The sequence below is a fragment of the Apteryx mantelli genome, chromosome Z (assembly GCF_036417845.1).
Source record: "Apteryx mantelli isolate bAptMan1 chromosome Z, bAptMan1.hap1, whole genome shotgun sequence".
Lineage (NCBI taxonomy): Eukaryota > Metazoa > Chordata > Aves > Apterygiformes > Apterygidae > Apteryx > Apteryx mantelli.
This window is the reverse complement of record NC_090020.1, coordinates 41,060,409-41,082,935: the sequence shown is the minus strand read 5'-3', so window position 1 is coordinate 41,082,935 and position 22,527 is coordinate 41,060,409. Positions and strand designations below refer to the sequence as shown.

At 39.0% G+C, this 22,527-nt stretch overlaps 1 protein-coding gene across 5 annotated transcripts in view; it reads left to right on the top strand.

The window, feature by feature from the left end:
- SRFBP1 (serum response factor binding protein 1) overlaps positions 1 to 22,527 on the top strand; it is a 75,440-nt gene that overhangs the window by 20,501 nt on the left and 32,412 nt on the right. For 3 of the 5 annotated variants that reach the window (XR_010886804.1, XM_067315176.1, XM_067315173.1), the window contains exons 1-3: positions 5,705 to 5,822; positions 6,294 to 6,382; positions 7,497 to 7,569. Coding sequence is in view for 4 of the 5 variants with exons in the window: in XM_067315176.1 (XP_067171277.1) it covers positions 5,790 to 5,822; positions 6,294 to 6,382; positions 7,497 to 7,569 (195 nt within the window). In the remaining variant the exon portion in view is untranslated. Of the gene's footprint in view, positions 1 to 5,704; positions 5,823 to 6,293; positions 6,383 to 7,496; positions 7,570 to 22,527 lie in introns of those variants that run through there. The other 2 variants (XM_067315174.1, XM_067315175.1) reach the window with 1 other exon arrangement.

The window sequence follows — 22,527 nt, the reverse complement described above, 5'->3', positions numbered from 1 at the left end:
GTACAATACTAGCTATTGTACATGGTAACATGAGAAAAATACTTTAGATTTCATGTTGTAAACCTACACAGATCATCTAATATTTCAGTGTTTTGAACAGAAGATATTAAACCACTCCTGGGTGGAAAAATGTTATTGCTTATTTCTTCTCTTAATCCATTGGATTATTAATTTTTGAAGAATGTTTTTTTGAAGTGCAGTTGATGCTATAGTTCAGAGTAGACACATACCTTTCTTGCTGCATCTACAAATCTTTAGTCACACTTTCCTATATTTTTTCTAATTGGCTGAACGCTAGCTTAGTTTGGAGACATGTTCCCTGTAGAAACCTCAAAACAAGTTTCAAAAGTAGCCAAGTATAACATTTTATTCTAATGTAATGTTCCTTTGAGAACTTTGCTGCTGTTGTCTTTAATGTGAAGGCAGATACCTTTTGACTGTTCATGTGAATTTCAATGTAATGTGTGCCTATACCATTTTTTTCATCCATATTGCTTGGTGTATAGTTGTTGCCATCACAGATTTGAGGCCCTTTCCAAAGTGTTTAGTTTTTTGGACCCAACAACAGTGTTTTGTTTTGTTTTTTTCCTCTTCTGTTCTTGTCTTTTTGGTTCTTTCATCTACAAATTCCATAGGTTTCTCTTCAAGAAACCTGGAAACTTTCATAAAATTTTTTTGCAATGGTTTGAGTGGGAAACTCTTAAAATAACTTTCTGTTCTATTACACGTTTGTTCTGTTTTTTTCATTATATGCAAACAACATGTCCCCATTAATTTAAAAGGTATACTATGTGATCAAAAGCCCTTTCCAGCAAGTCCATCATTGATTCTGGCTTTCCAATTTTTTTTTTAATTTGTTACATAAAATCAAATAAATTTTAATTATGACTGAAATCAGTATTCAAACAAAACAATTTTCTTGCAAAAAATACTAGAAGAAAACTTAGATCAAAAGTATGATTAAACAATCCTGTGTCAATGTCTCTCCAGCACTACTGTCCTTTTCCCCTGCTTGAATAATGAGACCATTGTGAAACTGCTGAGGATTGGGGAAGATTTCATTGGGTTACCATGCAAGAGGAAAAATCACACACTTTTCCTTTCTAGAGTTCTGTTAACCAGTAAAGATGGAGCAAAATGCTACAAATTCTATTTTCCCAAAATAGAACTGGAATCATCAGTAGAGTTTTGTCTGTTTAATGAAGGAGCAGATGTAAGAGTATGTTTGTTTCTAACTTTTTTTACAAATGCAGATAAAAATCTAAGAATATTTTTCCACTTCATCGACAAAAGTTTCCTCATTTCCTGTGTTCCTCTTGTGCAAAAAAAATTTGTTTTTTTATGATTGAGTTCCTTAGAGCTGTTGTGAAACCCTAACATCTTTTTTCTTGTGCGTTCTTCATACCTGTGATTGATCTTAATTGCTTTATCCAGATTTCTAAATTTATCAGTAGTTTTTGTAAAATGTTTTCATTTTACATGGGGAGAAGGATGTCTAGTATGTATGAGACTATTAAATGCATGCAGGAAGAGTTCATATCCTAAATGTATAGTCCTTTGTTGCATTTAATTTAAAGTATGCTTAATTTCAAGTTGTAAGTACATATATCCAAGTTTTGCCTAAGTAGAACTTGTTTGCTTTAGACATTGTATGAGATATTTGTTCATTTTTTAAATCCCTTTATTATGATTAAAGTTTCTGCAGTATTAAGAAGACAAGAAAAGGTTTGGTTCTAAATGAGGGAGAAATCTGAGTTGGAGAAGGTGACCGTAAGATCAAGGCTGTCCTCTAAAGGCCACTTTTCAGGTTGTAGGCAAACAGGACGTGAGGGCAGGGCCCGGTGAGCAAGCTGCCTACAGCAGGGGTGTTCCAGTAGTTCTCCAACCCGGGGAAACATTGGTAGGGGGGCTCTGTAGCTTGAATGGGGCCATGCCAGATACTTTGGGAATGCTTAATGACCCCCTCCAGAGGCAGCAGCAACCTGGAATAAGAAGCCAAAGTGGCTGAAGCTGTTAGTTTGTCTCCCTTCCTCACCTTTAAATTCTGGGCTCAATTAACTTCTTGTGATGCCATTAAAAATAGACAAGTTGGACTCCTTTTTGCTGAAGATCACCTTCTTTTGATTTGACAAACGCCATCATGTTTCTTTGTACCATGCGAAGTACACCCAGCCATCTAGATCAGGGCTTTCTTTTTATTGCCAGATACTGCCATTACTAGCAGTGAGTAGCAGCAGTGAGAACTCCTGGCTATGTGCCAAGTTATCGCTTTAACATGGCTTGTGGTAAAATTCCTGTTTTAATCCCCCCCATAGTAACTTGCGCTCCATGGGCAAAGAGGCAGAATGCAGGAGAAAATGTAGTTATTGCCTGGCTGTTAACCTCCTGTTGATCTTGAGCTATGCTCTTTATTTGCCCTCTGTGGAAAAAGCAGCAGCTGTTGATTGCATGTCACTTAGAAATGGCTTGTATGCAGTTGGCTGGTATGCATAATATTTTCGGGAACACTTACTGTAGCTTGTAAGCTGTCGGGGCAATGGAAGTCTCTCTTTGAGAAACTTATAACCATGAATTTTTTCCCACTTTGTGTTTATTTGGGATCTGTAGTAATAGAAATATCTGTTTTATTTATGGTACCAGTGGAAAGCATAGGGAGCATACAGGTGACTGATTCCTAAGGATAGTGTTTGAAACATGCTAACGTGTTTTTAGGATGGTATATGTTATTACCTACGCTTCTTTTTAAAAGCGGATTCATTTTCACCAAGACTACTTTAGATTTAATTTATGTATAATCTATAAAAGTAGTCACATGAGAAGTTAATTTGTCCTGATACTTGTGACCATTCTCACTTACTATTCAATAGTCATTAGTGCAGCTGCTTCTTAGGTAACTTTATTCTACAGAATAAAGCAATGCCTTCAAGAAAGGAAAGCATCCTATGGTCTTTATTGGGAAGAATCCTTGAAGTGGTTCTTTCCAATTAAACTGCATGGTTCCTGAATTTCCAGCAATCCTAGAATGTGGAGCTATTGATACTGAAATCATTTGGTTTGAGAGCTCTCTATGGCTGTAATTATTCTTTTGAGTTTGCTACCACCTCCAAGTAGATAAAAATCCTTGTTGCCACATCTGAAAGCAGTGTTAAGTCTGACCTTGTCTTATACTGCAACCATTTTAAGTTTTACTGTGAAGACTCCTCCTTTTTTGTTGTTTTTTCTTAGGTATTTATAACAGAAATATTTATTACTTAATATTATGAGTCAATATTTGCTAACTTAAGTCCACAATTGATTTTTATTTTTTATTTTTTTTAACTCGAGAAAAAGTTGCAGATCTTGCTTTTTAACATAAGGGACTGATAGTTTAATGAGTCCTAGGAGCCACACCGGTGGTCTAATACCCCTTGTTTCAGGAATGCTGTAAATCCAGAGCAAAACTTTTTTGATTTCTATCCCAGAGAACTGACTGCTTTTTTGAGAACTTTATGAGTACTTCCAAGAACACAGTTGATGCATACTGTCCCGTGTGAAAGAAGGGACTTTGGATTACATAAATTGATATGCCTAGTCTGCCAAAGAGCGAATACCTTCCCTCATTCCTGCTGTCAGATATCTACAGAGCTTGCATTGGCTGGCAGCTCTAGAGGCTGGGTTTTGGCTCACTTAGGCCCCAGAAACATGCTGTGTCTGCATTAATATTTCTATAAAAAATACATTACAAAATCATTTGGAGGGGAAGTTAGATATATTTGGTGTTTGATTATGCATGAATTATTTGAATTCAAATGTGTTTGTAGCTCGTGGATGTTTTTAATAGGCATTTTAAAAAATACACTAAAATTCCTTATGAGAAGGCATACCTGTTCTGTGTCTTAAGTGCCAAACTACTTGAATGTATGTTTTTTCTAAGATGTATTCAACCAGAAGATGCTTTATGTTCTTCCCTCCACTTAAAAAAATGATGTAAAATAGGAAACTGGCTTTCCTTTAAAAACAGATTAGAGAAAAACCTGTAATAATTTCACTCAAACATCATATAGAATGAAATGTTTACGTGCTCAAATAAAAAAGGTAATGTTAAGGGTTTATTCCTTAGTGCGTTTTTTTCCTACAACTTCTGATATGTTCATGCAGTGTTTTCTTTTGCTGTTTCTCATTACTTCAATGGTTAGTATACTTTTCTATTTTTTACCTCCCTTCTAGCTTTTCCTTCTAAAAATATGTATTTAAATAGTTTTCATGTCTGAAATACTGTAATTGGCAGTGCTGGCATGGTCGGGTGTGTGCAGCTCCAACATGCGCTGTCAGATTTTTGTGTGCGTTCTGGAAAAAGCATGTCAATTGTAATAAACTCGTGAGACTTACTGGGCCGCTTTCTAGCATAGACATGGCATTAAGCACAGACCCTTTTTGCATGCGGTCACTACTGTTAACTAAAGTGGAAATGCTTGCGGGTCCACCTGTGTGCATAGTTTTTTAGGGTTTTCCACCACCACCACTAGGGTTGAGGTAAGTACTGACTTTTGCTCTTCAGACTAAAACAAGACACCAGTTTTAAGTATCAGCCATTCTTGGCCCAAAACCTTTCCTTCCCTTTTCCCTTCTCTGTGCAGCTGCCAGTAACTGCAGCCCCATACGGTTCCCCTTCCCTACTTATAGCGGAAGAGCTGCTAGGCATGCTCCTTTCTTGTGCTTGGCCGTAGCAGGAGGCACGGCAGAGCTGAGGCCTGAATCGACAGGTACCTATCTCTTGAAATTGTTTTGCTCTGACTGATCCAGCCTTCAGCAGAGCCACTGCTGAGTGCTGCTCAAGGCTTAAATTGTTGGTTGTGGAGGTAACCAAGCTATAAGCTAGCTCTAAGTAGGTAGGCAAAACTTGTTTGTTTGTTTATTTTAGATGAGTGTTTTCTTCTCACTTTCATGGTATCTGTGCGGGAGATAAATAATAGTCAGGCTATCTCCATCGTAGTATAACCTTGAGGTGAAAATTTGTGGTTTCACAAAAAAGGCAAATGTCCCTCTGTGAGCTTTGGGAGGGGGGAAAAAAAAAGAACATTTATTCCTCTGTCAAGCTTGTTGGAAGTTGGGAATGCTAATATTCCTGGTGGAACTGCATTAATGAGAAGTGTCAGATGTTTGGGCAGCATGCAGTCATTTTGATATTGTCTCCAAGAAATTAGAAGATATGATAGAAATCTGAGGCACAGTGAAGTACTTTCTTGGGAAGGATGTAACAGGTTCTTTAGACCCTTATCCACACTAGATGAAATCAAGAAAAATTTGGCTTTTGTGAGGAAGATCTTTTTTGGTGAGGGTTTTTTTGTTGTTGATGATGATGATGATGATGATGGTGTTCTAACATTCCCTATTCTATAGGTTTAACTTCTAAATACAAAATGTTAACAGTGATAGGTATATCTGAATAAATACCTTTAAACTCTTCTGAATTGTAAGTAACCAAGGTCACAGGTCAGTAGCGAGTCCCTGTCTCTCCAAACTGAGCACTGTGGTGAAGCCAATGTCTAGCCCTAAGGTTGCCTCTGATGGAATTTCATGGCAAAAGCTTCTGGAGACCTTTCTGATTGTACCATTTGTTTACAGATAGTTAGAATTCTGTTTCTTTTATTGTGGGGAGAGAAATAAAACCAAAATACCGTTGTCAGGTTTCCTTAATACTGTGTATTTTGAGATATATTTTGGGAGGAGCAGAGGACTGGAAGTTGACAGTGAAAATGAATGTAGCAAGTAGGAAATCACATTTTTGTTTTCAACAAAATTGAATTCAGATGCGTAGAACAGAATCCGAGAAGCAAAAATATGTAAGTAAATATGTTTAGTTTGGGGGTCTTTCCATACATGTCAGATGTTTCATAACAATAATGCTTTCAATGCAATATGTAATATGTACTAATGGAAAAGTACTGGTGCTGTTTTACTGGGACAAAAATAAAGTGAAGGTAAAAGGTGAGTCTCTTCAAATCTTTAGCTCAGTCTAGCTCTAAGAATAATATTAAAGTATGGCTAGTTAGGAATGTCTTGTCTTCTGTTTAGACCTCAGACACATTTTTAGACTGTTGGTTGTTCTTCCTCTGTTTATGGAAGCAGTTTGATTTTTAAATGAAATGTGAATTCACTTGAACTGAGATTTGTGTTAGCAGGGAATGTACTCCATTTTCAATATGGTTTTTGTTGAACTAATTTACAAAACTTAAGTCAGTGTAACAAATGTATTGTATGTGGAAACTAATCAAGGAAAACAAGCTTCATGATGTTTTCCCTCTTTCTGACAGGTTGTGAAGATGAGAAAAGATGTGAAGAAGGCCAGGGTCCTGACTATTCGCAGACTAACCAGACACATTGGGAAATTAAAGTTGAAAAAGTCAGTTTTTAATACTGGTATACTTGTTTGTGTTTTTATCAATGAGACAGTATGTTAATTTTCTTCTGAAAACAACAAAGAAATGGGAGAGGCTGACCACTCTTCCAATGAAGAACAAATTTGTGTGTGTGTATATTACATTGAAAACCACAGTATGAAATGATGAAGATTTTCAAAGCTCTAGCCTGCCTTCTTATAAAAATAGTACTGTATATAAATGTTATACACATTTATACTGTTTAACTGTTTATAAACAACAATTCTGCATAAACTTAAAATATGTTTGTTAAGAATGCAGAATTATTTTGAAATAGACTTGGTCCTCTCCCTGTATTTTAAGTACTATGATGCATAAACTCTGTCTTATTTTTGTGATATTTTAGATGCAATAAAAATGCTAACAAAAAAAAATGGTTTTGTAAAGCAGAATTGGGATAACTCTTTTTTTTATTTAATGTCTTGAGAGTTAATCCCAACCACTTACAGAATCTTTTTGCAGCACTTTAAAAATATCCAACTTGATCTTTTAGGTCACTGTGCTGTTGAAAATAAGTCGTGCAACTTTTTCCTCACTCTAGTAGTCTGCAAGATTCTATAGCAAAAAACATTCTTTAGTTTGCATAGGTAAACAATTTATACTTTTTTTTTTTCCAATAAGTGCTTTTTAAATCAAGATTTTCTAGACTGTTTTTAAAGCCAACTGACCCAAAGTAATTTGTGACACTTTTCACTGGAGACAACAGAAGAGAAACCTTGTTCCTGTGCTCAAAGTGTAAATGAGCATACTTCCCTCCCATGATTTTAGTGAATTGTACAAAATAAGAAGCAGGTCCAATTGTCTTCTATATTTAAAAATTACAGATCTTAAAATCTAATAATATTTGAGATTAGTGTCTTGTGTGTATCAGTAGAATTTTTAGTTATTGTTTTTTAATGAAATAGCATCTATCTTATTACTTTTCATAATCGTCACTGTTTTTTCTGTTCAGAACAGAAGCATAAGATTCTTTTTTCTTGTGGATTTTTATTTATTTATTTTGCTGCTTAGTATCACCACATGGTAAATTTAAGTCAACAAAAAGACTTTTTTAATAAACACAGACTTCATTTACAGGGGTTCAGAAGACTTGATATTAAAGAACCAAAAAAGAGCTGAGAGATTGATAGAAGAAATCCATGCCATGAAGGTAATATTGTATATAGATATTTAAATAAAAATGTAGTTTATTTTAGAAACAAAAGTTTGTCTGTTTTCTGGGACTATGTTATTGAAACTTACCTGAACTCTTCCCAAGGTCAGCTTGGCCATTGCTGTAACACAGCTGGAAAATTATGAGTATTTGCATATTTACACATTTGTTTACTACATCTGTCAAGGTGTTAGGCTAATCTGTGTCTTAAGCTTGCCAGACTAAACTTGCATTTGGTTAGAAATGCTTGATGCTTCAAACTTTTACTGTAATGGTGAAAGTGCAGAAATTAAGGTTAATTAAGGTTAGTTAAGGTTAAGGCTCAGGAACTTGGACAGCATTTCAGGTGTCTGACAATATAGTATCTTTACTGGCAATTCTCTAAACTTGTGTGATGCTACTAGTATCCTACTTTAATGTTCTTTAGCTCCTGCAATTTAAGCTGCAAGAGACTGGTAATGCTTACGGAGTTGGACTTCTTTTAAACTTTAGACTTGCTGTTTAACTTCATAACACTTTGTACTAATCTCAGTTTTAACAGATCCTTCTTAAAACTATGTATGTTGAAATGAAGTGCAAAATCCAATCTTAAGGTTTGAGCTCGAGATCACAGTATAAGCAGAGAAAACTGTTCATGTGCTAAGAGACTCTTTGTTTGTTTTTCTTTGAAACCTTTAGTGGTTAAATCACTCTTACCTATATTTTTTCTTTCCTGATCATTGTGCAGATCTTAGTCTTCAAATAAGAAAGGCTTTATTGACCAGTAAGAGCTGCTTTTTACCAGATTTGTAAGGTGGCATGGTAGTGTCTTGGGATTTTTTTGGTTGGTTGGTTGATTTGGGGTTGATTTGTTCGTTTGGGAGCTTTTTTTTTTTTCTTTTTTGCATAGTACTTGCAAAACAAGACAGTCTCCACAGAGCAACTGTGCTTAAACAAAATAAGCTATTGGCAAAAGAAAAGGGACAGCACTGTGTTGTAACACAAAACAGTAGTCAAGCTACATGACAGTCAAGTAGAGACATTCTGCTTTTTTTGGCCGACTATCGGTATTAAACTTTGTGTCCTTCTGTCACTCTGTTATGCAGTTTAAAGTATCTGTTGGAATATAACGCTAAATGATGAGAGCTCTAGAAATGTTGCTAGAATTGTAAGAGTGTATGTTGAGCGACCGACTGTAGTGCAGCTATTAACAAAATAGCACTAAGTTCATAAGCCCATGTTATATGGACTTCTGTGGGAACTTCTGAGAGGGTTTCACTGCAAGATCAGTGCTGCCAGAACATCCTCCAGAGCTGTTCATGTCGTCTGTGGTGCATTCTGAGTTCCAGGGTTGGTTCATACTGACGTTCCAAAGTCTGCTTGCACTTAGGACTACAACCCGTATGTTTTTTTCAGTTGGTGTAGGCCTTCTGTTAAGCTATATTAGTCTACTTTTTCTCCTGCATCCATGCTTAACAGCAGTAGTTATATTCAGTTTACCTCGCCTAATCCTAGGTATTTAAGAACATCAGTTAAGAAGTCTTAGTGCCTTTTGGTTTTCTATGTAATTAACGGAGAGAAGTGTCTCCAGAGAGAAATGCAGATGCTGAGTGGGCTGAATCACTTTCATGGAGTGCTTGTTTCTATGAATTAGAGAGTCTAGGGTAAGAGAACACCTAAACTGAGGTGTTCAAAGGTAGGCAGTTGATTCTGGTATTAACAGCGTGACAGACTGCTTTGGGAGAAAATCTTTTACTGTGGGAGGTTGTCATTTGGTCAAGTGGAGAATGAGCCATGCAGAATTAAAGGAAAATGTCTATTGCTAGTAGTGGCTCACTGATGCTACATAAATTTAACAAGTGTAAGACTTGTAAGTGTTAGCTCTGAGAGCCATTGTCAAAGGAGGATAGATCTGTAATCTGGAAAGCTAAAGGCAAACTCAAATTTTGCTTTGAAATAGTTTATAGAAAGGGAGGAGTCTTAAAAGTGAGCAACTGAGAGCAAAAGCTGCCTTTTCAGGCACATAGCTATTTAAATGATCTCAGTTGCCTGTGAAATCATTCCATGAGTGGTCTTTATTGTGAAAGTGTGCCTTTAATATATTAATAATGATATTTTTTAGCAAAAAGGCTGTTTCCTGTTGTTTTCAGTCTTTAAAAATGAACAAATAGGCACTTTACTGGCTCTACAGTGTGTTTCTTAGTCGAAAGAAAAATTCATGTTCTTTTTCTAATGAATCACAGCCTGTAAGGCACTAGTTGTTTACATATTTTTTTTTCACCACTGTTGATTTCTAGACTAACAGAGCTTTTCAGAGTTGGCATGGAAACACTCTTCATTCAGCATGGAGGAGTAACAAACAGAAGAGCTTTCAGGCAAATCACTGAAACTTTGATGTGGTGGGAGGTTTTTTACTGGTGAAAGCCTCGCACCCACCAGCATTTCTCTTAAGTTATTGATCCAAGGAATTCATAAAGAGCTTTTAGCATAATGTGATTGGATTTTTTTTGAAATTCTAGGAAAGAATGGACAGAAGTTATCAATGAGGTATGCTGATAAGTGGTCTGCAAAGGCGCAACTTAAAGCAAACTTGTATTATCCAGACTATTCCAGCAGTTTCAGTGTGTACCCTAGATATTTTTCAATGGAGATGCAAATCCTTTTCAAAACCAATGGATTGCATGTGTGTATGTCCCTGTAAAATACAGGAATCAATCATTTTCCATAGAACCCACTGAAATAGTCCAGCAGCTTCTGCTTGTTATAGGTAAACGTGACAAATTGACAACCACTGGGGCCAGGTTGCATAAATTCCAATTTATAAAATAATTGAGCAAGTCACAAGTAAGCAAAACAGCGCTGGGCGTCCGGGGGGAGTCTCCTGCTCCACCAACGGCGCGCGCAACCCCCCCTCACAGTCTCCTTATATGCGATTCCAGTTCCGGGTATACGGGGCACCTCCTGTAACTTCTGCGGTTGCGCCGGCTGTTGCTAGGGGGTCTTCTTCAGCCCTCTGGTGGTCGTGGGGATGAAGGCTGGAGTCTTCCTCTGCATTGTGTGCCATATTAGGCTATCTAAACTAACATTGCCGCTTCGCTAGCTCAGCTCAATTTTCTCAGGCGGGGTACATGCCCCCCACCACAGGCTGTAGGATGTTCCCACAGATGTTCCCAAGGCTGTTTCTCGCTGATGTAACAAATTAGTACATACCACAATACAAGATGTTCCCAAGGCTGTTTCTCACTTTGATGCAACAAATTAGCACATATCACATGCTTATGTGCTTTATGGAAAAATGTCTGCCTTCTCTGTTACTGAATGTTCATTTTTCCGTAGTTGTTTTTCATTTATGTAAATCTTTTGTTTTTCACAAAGCTATAAGCACATCTGAAGATCTATTCTCTTGTTCCAAATACTTAAGACAATTAAAGATACTTACTTAGAATAAATCGTTAAAACATAAGATGCTGTTAATCCTGACATGCTTGTAATAGCTTGTCTGCTCTGTCAAATGCATCTAGTATCCTTAGCAAGATGAAGATGCTTACAAGTTATGTTTTTCTTAATACTGAAAAAAATAAATAACCTAGAGTGAGAGGAACAGGTGGAGAATATGGTCTTCGGCAAATTCCTGTACACACAACCTCCTAATAGTACTTCTCTTTTCCACCTGAAAGTCTTCAGTGCAGCTGTCAACATGCAGTGATACAACACAAAAAGGAAAAGGGAAGTTCTACTTAAGCTGCAATTCCTTTATGGAAAACAAACGAGTTGCCCCAGCTGCCAAATTATATCCTTCAAGATCAAGTGATGAAAGGCTAAGCAGGCTTTTTGTGTTAGTAGTTATGGAAAAGGATTGCATGAACTTGGGATGGGCAAGTGCTTGAGATGAGTAGATAAATTTATTTGTGGATGTGGTATAATAAGCATTAGGCTGCTTATTACAGTCCTGTGCTGTAACTTAATTGTAAAAGTAAGGTTATGAGCTATTTCTTTGACACTGCCCAGCAGGGTCTCTCTGCTTGGCTTTTGGGCAAAACATTACATATAAGCTCTTCTTAGTATTTTATTTGACTTGGAGAAGTTTGCCCATTTCAGCTCCCATATGTGGGGAAAGGAAATGTAAACCTATATTTTTTTTTAAAAGGTACTAGAGGTAGAGTAGCATACAATATTAGAGTGTGGAAACCGCTGAAGTCAAGAATGTTCTGCAGAAAAGGGAACTTAACTCTGATAAAAGAATAAAAACAAAACATCCTTTAAAGATGTGTAGTTTTACATTGTGAACAGCCTGATAATTGATTTAATCAGACTCCAGATCAGTGGATGGTTTGCTTACTTTCAATGGTAAATGAATGCAGGCTGGACGAATGATTCTTCTGAATATGTTGCAGCTGCTAGTAATGTGGAATCTGACCCACATGTATACAATGTTTACACTAGTAGTGTACACCTGAAACTGTGCAGATGTGCTCCTAAATCTTTTCTGTTTTCCTCAGCTGCTTTGATTATTTTGTGTTTCTTCCTGTATTTCCCTCTGTCAATTTACTTTTCCTTTAAGACCATCCTCTTAGCTTTCTCCATCCACTGAAGCATAAAGCTGCAAGTTCCAGTCTTGGTGTACTTTCCCCCCCTGCAAAATCAGGGTATTCTAACCACTGGCTTTGGTCCGCTCACTCTGTCACTAGGCTTGAGGAGTATAGCAAGCTGTAAATCTAGAGAAGTTGAAAAGACAAACCCACAACAATAATTACTGTGGCCAATGTGGCTTGTAGTCAGAAAGTGAGTGTTACACCAGAATCTGGGAGCACATGTATTCTTTTATCTAAAAGTTTCTTCTTGAGATTGCTGCTTATAGCTTTAATTTTTTTTTATTTTTTTTAAACAAAGCTACAAATGGTTGTCATAGATTGATGATATCTCTTTGTGGAAATCCTGGGGAAGGAAAATAGTACAATTCTTCTTGTGAGTTTTCCTCATAGTTGGCAAAGGCAGCACACTTCTTTCTAAATATGAATTTTTCTTCCACCAATCAAGAACAGATGCAGACCACCTTTCCCCTACCACATGATTGAAAAAAGTCTTTTAGGAACTGCTAGCATAGACAAGTGCCTTTTTGGAAGGACTTTCTATTGCTGCCCTCAGAAGGCACAAGAGGAGGGTTCCGTTTTGCAAAGGACTTGTTTCAAGCTTAGGGAAGAAAGACTGGAATTCTGTGATTTCTGACAGTTTTCTGTCTTACTCAAGTTTTCAGGGGGAAAAAAGAATGAGGCATTGAGTTGAGAAGTTCTTTGCCTTTAAGAATTATGTTTCTGCATTCAGCTGCCATTAAACTAATAAGCCTTTTGAACTGTTTTGTTTATACGGGGGAGCTGTTTCTTGGTCAGCACAGAGCATCTTCAGTCTACTTGCTGCTACTTCTTGGAACTTCTTTTATCCTTCATCCTGAGTGTAATTTTTGTTTGTTTGTTTGTTTTCCTGATGGATGTTGTTAGTGATTGCCTCCAACTCGGTAGGACTTGTCAGAGCTACTCTCCTCTCAAAATAAGACAAAAGTGAATTTTCAGTTGCAGGTCCTTTTCAGAATTACATATGCTCCCATGATGTTGTTTTTTAAAGGCAGTTTTGAAATTAATTAAAAGTGAATACAGAAATAATGAGGATTCAGATTTTTACATGTGAGCAGAGCTAACTGTTTCACCTTCTGAATATTGTAGAGTTATCCATTACAACAGTTCTGAGTTTTTCTGTGGTAGGATCTTTTCCATCTCTTCTCTACTGCTGCTTCATTAACTGCTATTTCTAGCTTGGACCATTACTAATTCCCATCTGGTATTATAGGGAGGAGAAAATGCTTGCTATCATTTGATATTAGTTGTTTTATCACTAATTCTGGGGGATGCTTTTTTCCTATCCTGAAGTAGATCCTAAACAGTGGACTTCTAACAGTTTCACTGTCAATATACTGTTTCATACAAGCAGGATGTTAGATGCTCATTTTTCAGGTTAAATATTGTGTCATGGAAGCTGTGCCATTTGGTTTGGAATGACATTTAATTTGATTCTTGTGTGCTTTTGTTGTTAGAGCTGGAGATTTAAAAAGAAGTTAATAGGCAAATACAGCTAATAACGTCTCAAGCACAACAATCAGAAATAAACCTTGTGGGAAATGAGAGCAGTTAAAAATTCCAGCTACGTGGATGCAGGAACTGGGTTAATTGTTTGCAGGAGTTCTCAAAGCTGTTGGAATAGAGCACTGTTTTCTGAGTTCTTCAGAGTTCATTTTGCCAAAACCATATAAAATATTTATTTAACAATCCATGAAAGATGGGAAAAAAGAACAGGATGATCCTTGCTAGACTTTCTGCTGCAATTCTACTTCTCTGAAATAGACAACCGTGTACAATTGCAGGAATATTTTTTATTGTTTATTAAGTGTGCTACTGTAAAAATGGATTAATTACCCATTGTAGAGTACTTCTTACCCTGTTTAGAAAACTGTAATACTTAAAGCTTGTTTACACAAAAGTAACTGATTATCTAGCAAATCATTAGCAATAGCTAACTTATTTTGAATTTTTTAAACTTCTCTGCTAAAATTAGATCTTAATTTAATACAATTTACATAGTTTTACTTTGATTAGGGATTTAGAACTAGGTTTTATATCTATCATAAGATGAAAATGTTGTCATTAAAGCAGATGATGTTATACAAATATTGTTTGGAGGATGCCTGCTAGTGAGATATGGAAGAAAGGATGTTTGCAGTGCTTAAAAGGAAAATGTCTTCCATTTGTTTGGATTGAATAGCAGTTAGTTACAAGCATTGCTAAATGGCTTGCAAAGATGCATACTCTTTTTTTTTTTTTTTTTGAAGTTATTGATGGAAATGGATATGTCAAGACAATGTTTTTCCTTTAATACACTTAAAGTATTCTGCAATAAATATCCCATTTTAATGAGTTTATTACAAGAGGAGAGAGGCAAAAAAAATGTTTTACTCTAAATTATTTTATCCTCCTCTTAACTTTACGTATTTTAGCAAGTTATGAACAGAGATGGGGTTAAGAATGAACTCTAACACCATCAAGCTTTTGAAAGCCAAATTTTTCCTAAAGGTAGAGCTTTAATCTTACAGATGTTTTTACAATCTTTAGCCTTGGAACAAAAATCATCCAATTACATGAAAGTAATAGTGATACAAGTGAGAAAGGCCTTTTTGTTCAAGACTGGACAACTGAAGCTTTTAGGGTAGGTCAGTCTAAGGCGCGTGTAAATTTTGCTTGTAGTATCGTCTTTTTGGAATGGAATTTTTATATCCTGACATACTAGACTTCTTGAAAAGCCTTATCGTTTTCTTATAACAGTAGTGGTTTACAATAGTGGTTTCTTTTTTTGGTTGATGCTTTCATCTTCTGTAGCCTAGGTTTCAGTTACCATCTCACTGTAAGTATTTGCATTAGGTAAGAGCAAAGACTGATGTACCTTTTTGCTGTTTTGCTTTTTCCTTTACCTCCAAGCATATGTTTCCAATAAAAATGTCACTAATATTTTCTTTCATATTAGACAACATACTTTCATACTAACATTGTGAAGTCTTAACCTTTAAAGGTTTTTAGAAAGAGTAATAGGAAACTCTTAAAACTCTAGTGTATAATCAGTTTAGGAAAGATCCTTGCTACTTCTCAAGGAAAGACAGGGTGGTCCCATTTTGTAAGCGGTATGGGCCAGATGCTGCTCGCAGATGACTTCAGGGAGGGAGAAAGGAAAGAGAAGAGTGTGAAGTCCCTTAGCCCTGCTGCAATGGAGCAGTGCATCTCCTTGAAGACAAGGTGCTACCAGCAATCTGGGAGACACAGCCTGGAGCCTCCCAGCTCTGTCAGGCGACTTTCGCCGCTGAAGCATTGCTGAGCAATGGAGAGCTTCATCCGCATTCACTTGCTATCCATCAGAAGCTACATACTTAGCAGATTTTGATGGTTTTCTGTTTTTGTCCAGAAACTCCAAGTATTAGCAGGCTTAGTAAATCTGACTATGTCTACACTCAGTAATTCTGGTCAGATGTGTGTGTATACATCTTAAAACTTTGGACATAACCACAACAGACTTCCACAAATCTGATACTTTTGGGAAGTGTCTTGTTATGCGCTGCTCTGCAGTGATGCAGGAAACAGTGCTTTGAATGATGGATAGATCCATATATGAATTACTCATCTATTATACGTGCAGTAAGAATATATTGTGCGGAACAATACTACACCTGCATGTTTGACCAGTGGAGCCTAATGCTGCTTTAATAGATAAACTTACAAACTTTCTATTCTGTGCTGGTTTATATTGTTGAGTTGATATTACCAGAAAATAGACTGTTTCAGAGAAGATGTAAACAAATGACCTTTAGTACGTTTTTCATGCAAAAATAGCAAGGATATTTGTATGACAACCAGTGCCCCATGACTAGAGTTGGGGAAGAAAGCATCATCTATTTCTGTATTTGCTTGGTTACAGCATTGCGTATTATCACTTTCCTCACGTGAATATTAAAGCATCTTGGGCACTGAATTAGGGAAAAAATTGTTTGCTGTAACTTTGAAGGTCAGATTGTCTCTTCTGCTTTTGCTATGGGCTTTCTGCCGGGCTTGTCTGTGTCCTGCTTTGTTGCATGTTGCCAAGAAAAGGGAATAAACTTGTTCTCCCAACAGATGTTTGTCTGTCTTTATTGTTGCCTCTGCACCCCTTTTCCCCCAAGAACACAAGCAAAACACAGTAAGCAGTGTAAAACATCCTGATAGCCTGCATGGGGTTGGATGTGTTCACTGATAGCTTTTCTTCTTCATGGGGTTCTCTGGAATTCCTTTTCTGTGATGTTCTTGGAGGAAATCATTCCTTAGTAATTCACAAGCATTTTGCATCAGAAGTAACAACTTTTTGATAGGACTCTTTCTTGAAAGAACTCCTTTCCTTCCATTTCTGAAATTAAAAAAGAATTATTTTACAATTGAAATAGCACAATGTTACACTTCCAGAAAGGGGTAACAGAGCCTGAACAAATACAAATTACTCCTGGTGCGAATGATGGTATGCATAATTGCTTTCAAGTCACGGCAGCAATGTTGTTGCTTCGTAATGGAATTTGCTTATCTCTGTCTGGCAAACGCATATGTATGCTTATTCTTTAGAAGTGAATGATAGCAATAAAATACCAATGTTTTGATGTTGCAGAGCTGAAATGGAGTAAAAGTATATGGATGAGCTGGATAACTGTCTGTTAGGAGTCCTTTCTCAATGTTAATGAGTCCTGACATTTAGCTCTTGATATTCGTGATTAATAATAAGAATATGAAGAAAGAAACCTTATAAAGAGAATACTTAACACTATCTCCTCTGTACTACCCCCTTGCCCTAAATACTCCTCCCTACCACCCACTGATATGGTCTTTAGAACAGTGAGAAGGCAGGTTGGTAGACTCCCAGACTGAGGATTTCTGTTCTGTTCTTGTTGTTTTTAGTATTTGATATTACTTTCACTGATATATTGCTTTCATTCATGTTTATGCTAAAATGAGAAACCCCATATTTAATGCAATTGCTTCCCTAAGTCAAAGTCTCCAATATCTGTTTGCTCCTTTCGTGGAGTCAACATACCTTAATTTAGCAAGCTTAACAATATTGGCAGGGGGAAACTAAGGAATATGATGTATCTTATCTAGATAGCAAGCATAAAAGAACAGTTCAAGTAAGTTGTAAGGAAAACAGAGGAAAATGAGAGAACTTTGTATTGTACAACTTTGGGGATAAGGAAATAGCTGAGAGCCATTTCTAACTTTTATTTCAATATGATAACAGAAATAGGTTTTTTTAACACCAAATATTGCTTTCAATTGCATAAAAAGCTTATGGGCAGCATTTCTTTAATATATTACCGTAGAATAATTAAATGAATGTTTAGTATATTATTATAAAAGATCTATTACTATCTTTATTTTCAAGCCTTCCCCACTGATGAGCTACTTAAATAGAAACAGACATCATTTGCTTTTTTCTTATGCACAGTAGATTTTTAGTAATAAAGTGAAAACAGATCACAAAGGCAGCCCTTTGTTGGATTTGAGACAACTTAAGGAAAGTATTAAAGTAAGGTCTATAATAAAGGTTGTCAACTATCTTCACTTAAAAAAATATGACTTACAGATGAAGCTTTTTCCTCTTGAGCCTTGTGTAAGAATTTTGCTATCTTATTTTTTTCATAAGGATGCAAAATAAGGTATTCTCACTTTTTAAAAAATATGGCTTGCAGATGAGACTTCATCATCTTTCTGGATCTTGCATAACTTTGTATTGTTTCTTTTCATAAAGATGCAACTTTCACAGTAGTACAGAAAAACAAATTAATGCAACCCATATGCCTAGACTGATTTGAAAATTGAGCAGTGACAGCAAACCAAAACACTTATTATTCAAAATAATTACAGCAGTGTCATGTTCCTGTGGTCATTCTGAAAGCCTGTGTTTTCAAAATATATACTATTTTTTTTGTTGTTGGTTTCTTCCATTGTCCCCACAACTATTTGGCTTTAGTGCACCAAGTTGGGTCTCCTCATTAACCATCTTCATAATCCATCTGAACCTTAAAAACATACATGTTTCTGTAAGCACTGCTTCCTTTTTCCTTATGCCTTGGTCTTTCCGTGCCATGGCCTAATAGTCACCAATAGTCATGATGGTCCTGTTGAGAACGGAGACATTTTTAGTCATTCTCTTACTGTATATCAGCTTATCTTTGTAGTTTAAATTATTTTGGAGAAGTTAAGAAAAATATCTGTAGAAAACCATGAATCTACTTAGTTGATACGGTGGTTCATGCATGTGGTGGTGGTGGTGGGGATTACCTTCACAATGCTATATATTCGTTGAATCTAAATTGGCTATTACTGTTTAGGAGGTGGGTTTTGGAGTTACTGTAGATGTGTATATGAAAGTGCTGTGTCAGACAGAATCACAGAATCGCTGAGGTTGGAAGGGACCTCTGGAGATCATCTAGTCCAATCCCCCTGCTCAGGCAGGGTCACCTAGAGCACATTGCACAGGATTGCATCCAGGCAGCTTTTGAATATCTCCAGAGAAGGAGACTCCACAACCTCTCTGGGCAACCTGTGCCAGTGCTCTGTCACCCTCACAGTGAAAAAGTATTTCCTCATGTTCAGATGAAATTGTCTGTGTTTCAGTTTGTGCCCGTTGCCTCGCGTCCTGTCGCTCGGCACCACTGAAAAGAGTCTGGTCCCATCCTCTCGACACCCTCCCTTCAGATACTTGTACACGTTGATAAGATCTCCTCTCAGCCTTCTCTTCTCCAGGCTAAACAGGCCCAGCTCTCTCAGCCTTTCCTCATAAGAGAGATGCTCCAGTCCCCTAATCATCTTTGTAGCCCTTCGCTGGACTTGCTCCAGTAGTGCCACATCCCTCTTGTACTGGGGAGCCCAGAACTGGACGCAGTACTCCAGATGGGGCCTCAGCAGGGCTGAGTAGAGGGGGAGGATCACCTCCCTCGACCTGCTGGCAGCACTCTTCCTGATGCAGCCCAGGATACCATTGGCCTTCTTGGCCACAAGGGCACATTGCTGCCTCATGCTTAACTTGGTGTCCACCAGCACTCCCAGGTCCTTCTCGGCAGAGCTGCTTTCCAGCAGGTCAACCCCCAACCTTTACTGGTGCATGGGGTTATTCCTCCCCAGGTGCAGGACCCTGCACTTGCCTGTGTTGAACTTCATGAGGTTACTCTCTGCCCACCTCTCCAGCCTGTCCAGGTCTCTCTGAATGGCAGCACAGCCCTCTGGCGTATCAGCCACTCCTCCCAGTTTTGTATCGTCAGCAAACTTGCTGAGGGTGCACTCTGTCCCTTCATCCAGGTCATGGATGAAGAAGTTGAACAAGACTGGACCCAGTACTGACCCCTGGGGGACAGCGCTAGCTACAGGCCTCCAACTAGACTCTGTGCCACTGATCACAACTCTCTGAGCTCTGCCATTCAGCCAGTTCTCAATCCACCTCACTGTCCACTCATCTAACCCACACTTCCTGAGCTTCTCTATGAGGATGCTATGGGAGACAGTGTCGAAAGCCTTGCTGAAGTCAAGGTAGACAACATCCGCTGCTCTCCCCTCATCTACCCAGGCAGTCGTTCCATCATAGAAGGCTATCAGATTGGTTAAGCATGATTTCCCCTTGGTGAAGCCATGCTGACTACTCCTGATCACCTTCTTGTCCTCCACATGCTTGGAGATGGCCTCCAGCATGAGCTGCTCCATCACCTTTCCAGGGATGCAGGTGAGGCTGACTGGCCTGTAGTTCCCTGGGTCCTCCTTCTTGCCCTTTTTGAAGACTGGGGTGACACTGGCTTTCTTCCAGTCCTCAGGCACCTCTCCTGTTCTCCATGACCTTTCAAAGATGATGGAGAGTGGCTTAGCAATAACATCCGCCAGCTCCCTCAGCATTCGGGGGTGCATCCCATCGGGGCCCATGGATTTGTGGTTGTCAGGTTTGCTTAAATGATCTCTAACCTGATCCTCCTCCACCAAGGGAAAGTCTTCCTTCCTCCAGACTTTCTCTCTTGCCTCCAGGGTCTGGGATTCCTGAGGGCTGGCCTGAGCAGTAAAGACTGAAGCAAAGGCGGCATTCAGTAACTCTGCCTTCCCTGCATCCTTCGTCACCAGGGCACCCACCCCATTCAGCAAAGGGCCCCACATTTTCCCTAGTCTTCCTCTTGCTGCTGATGTATTTGAAGAAGCCCTTCTTGCTGTCCTTGACATCTCTTGCCAGATTTAATTCCAAACGGGCCTTAGCCTTCCTCATCGCATCCCTGCATACTCTGACAACGTTCCTATATTCCTCCCAAGTGGCCTGTCCCCCTTTCCACTTTCTGTATACTTCCTTCTTCTGGTTGAGTTTTGCCAGGAGCTCCTTGCTCATCCATGCAGGTCTCCTGCCTCCTTTGCTTGACTTCCTACTCATAGGGATGCACCGCTCTTGAGCCTGGAGGAGGTGATGTTTGAATATTAACCAGCTCTCTTGAACACCCCTTCCCTCTAGGGCCCTAACACATGGGATTCCTCCAAGTAGGTCCCTGAAGAGGCCAAAGTTTGCTCTCCTGAAGTCCAGGTTTGCGATCCTACTTGGTGCCCTGCTGCCTCCTCGCAGGATCCTGAACTCCACCATCTCGTGGTCACTGCAGACAAGGCTGCCCCCGACCTTCACATCTTCCACCAGTCCTTCTTTGTTTGTTAGTACGAGGTCCAGCAGCACACCTCTCCTTGTTGGCTCCTCCACCACCTGTGTCAAGAAGTTGTCACCAATGCTCTGCAGGAACCTCCAGGACTGTTTGTGCCTAGCTGTGTTGTCTTTCCAGCAGATATCGGGGTGGTTGAAGTCCCCCATGAGAACCAGGGCCTGGGATTGTGAGGCTACTTCCAGCTGTCTGTAGAAGGCCTCATCGACTTCCTCACCCTGATCAGGTGGCCTGTAGTAAACACCCACAACAGTGTCACCCATGCTAGCCTGACCTTTAATCCTTACCCAGAAGCTCTCGACTCGCTCTTCATCCACCCCTAGGCACAGCTCAATACATTCCAGTTGGTCTCTCACATAAAGAGCAACCCCACCACCTCGCTTTCCTGGCCTGTCTTTCCTAAAAAGCACGTAGCCATCCATGACAGCACTCCAGTCATGCGAGCTATCGCACCATGTCTCTGTAATGGCAATGAGATCATGGCCCTGCGACCGCACACACATCTCTAGCTCTTCCTGTTTGTTCCCCAAGCTGCGTGCATTGGTGTACAGGCATTTCAGGGAGGTGATCGAGCATGCAGGTTTCCCAGGAGGGATACCAGAGGATCCTCCATAGCCACATCCCATGCGCACTTCCCTGGCTGCATTCACCTGTTGGAGGCATCCTGACTTGAGCAGTCTTTTGCCAGCTACCCTGGCACTATAACTCTCCCCTTCCCCCATCTTTCCTAGTTTAAAGCCCTCCTTAACAGCTTGGCCAACCTGTTGGCAAAGATCCGCGTGCCCCGCGTCGTGAGGTGGATCCCATCTCTCCCCATCAGTTGTCGATCTTCAAACACGGTCCCATGGTCATAGAAACCAAAACCCTGTTGCCAACACCAGCAGCACAGCCAGTTGTTAACCTGGAAAGTCCGTCTCCTCCTCCTCTCATCCATCCCCCTCACTGGCAGGATTGAGGAGAAGATGACCTGGGCTCCCAGACCCTTGACCACCATCCCCCGAGCTCTGAAATCCTGCTTGATGGTCTCCAGTTTGCCCTTGGTGTCATTGGCGCCCACATGGAAGAGCAGCAGTGGGTAATAGTCCGAAGAATGGACGAGAAGAGAGTCTGCTCCTGTTTAAATCCATTTTTCTCCCATACACTACACAAGATTTTTCTTATTACATTTAAAATAAAAAATAAAAAACTACAAAAGAAAAGCAGCAAGGATAATCGTAGATATGGCATAGCATTTAAAAGGAGAGATGAAATTAGATTAGGATTCCCCAAGATGCGAGTTAAACAACTAATACTGGAGACTTACACTACTCACACATTTGTGGTGGATACTTCTTTTGCACTGTGTGTGCCATAGTTTGGTCGGAAGCCTTTAGCAGCCAGTCTGGAAATCTGTACATACTGAAAATTTTCCATGGTATTTTCTTGTCACATCTCTTCCTTCCAGCTTTACCCCTCAAAGATGTGCAAAATGATTCAAAGCTAATGTTCTTGAAAGATGTTGCAATGAAATGAACAGGCCTGTAACAACTTGTTATATATTGATGGAGTTTGGATACACTTAACATCTCCTACTGAAGTTCAGGATTTGGAAACCCTGGCAAATGCTCGTCTTGTTATGTTTTTGTTCCATCATCCTGTTTTGTTTCTTTTTTCTCACCTTGGGCAAATGAGACACCAAGACTGTCTTGCACAGT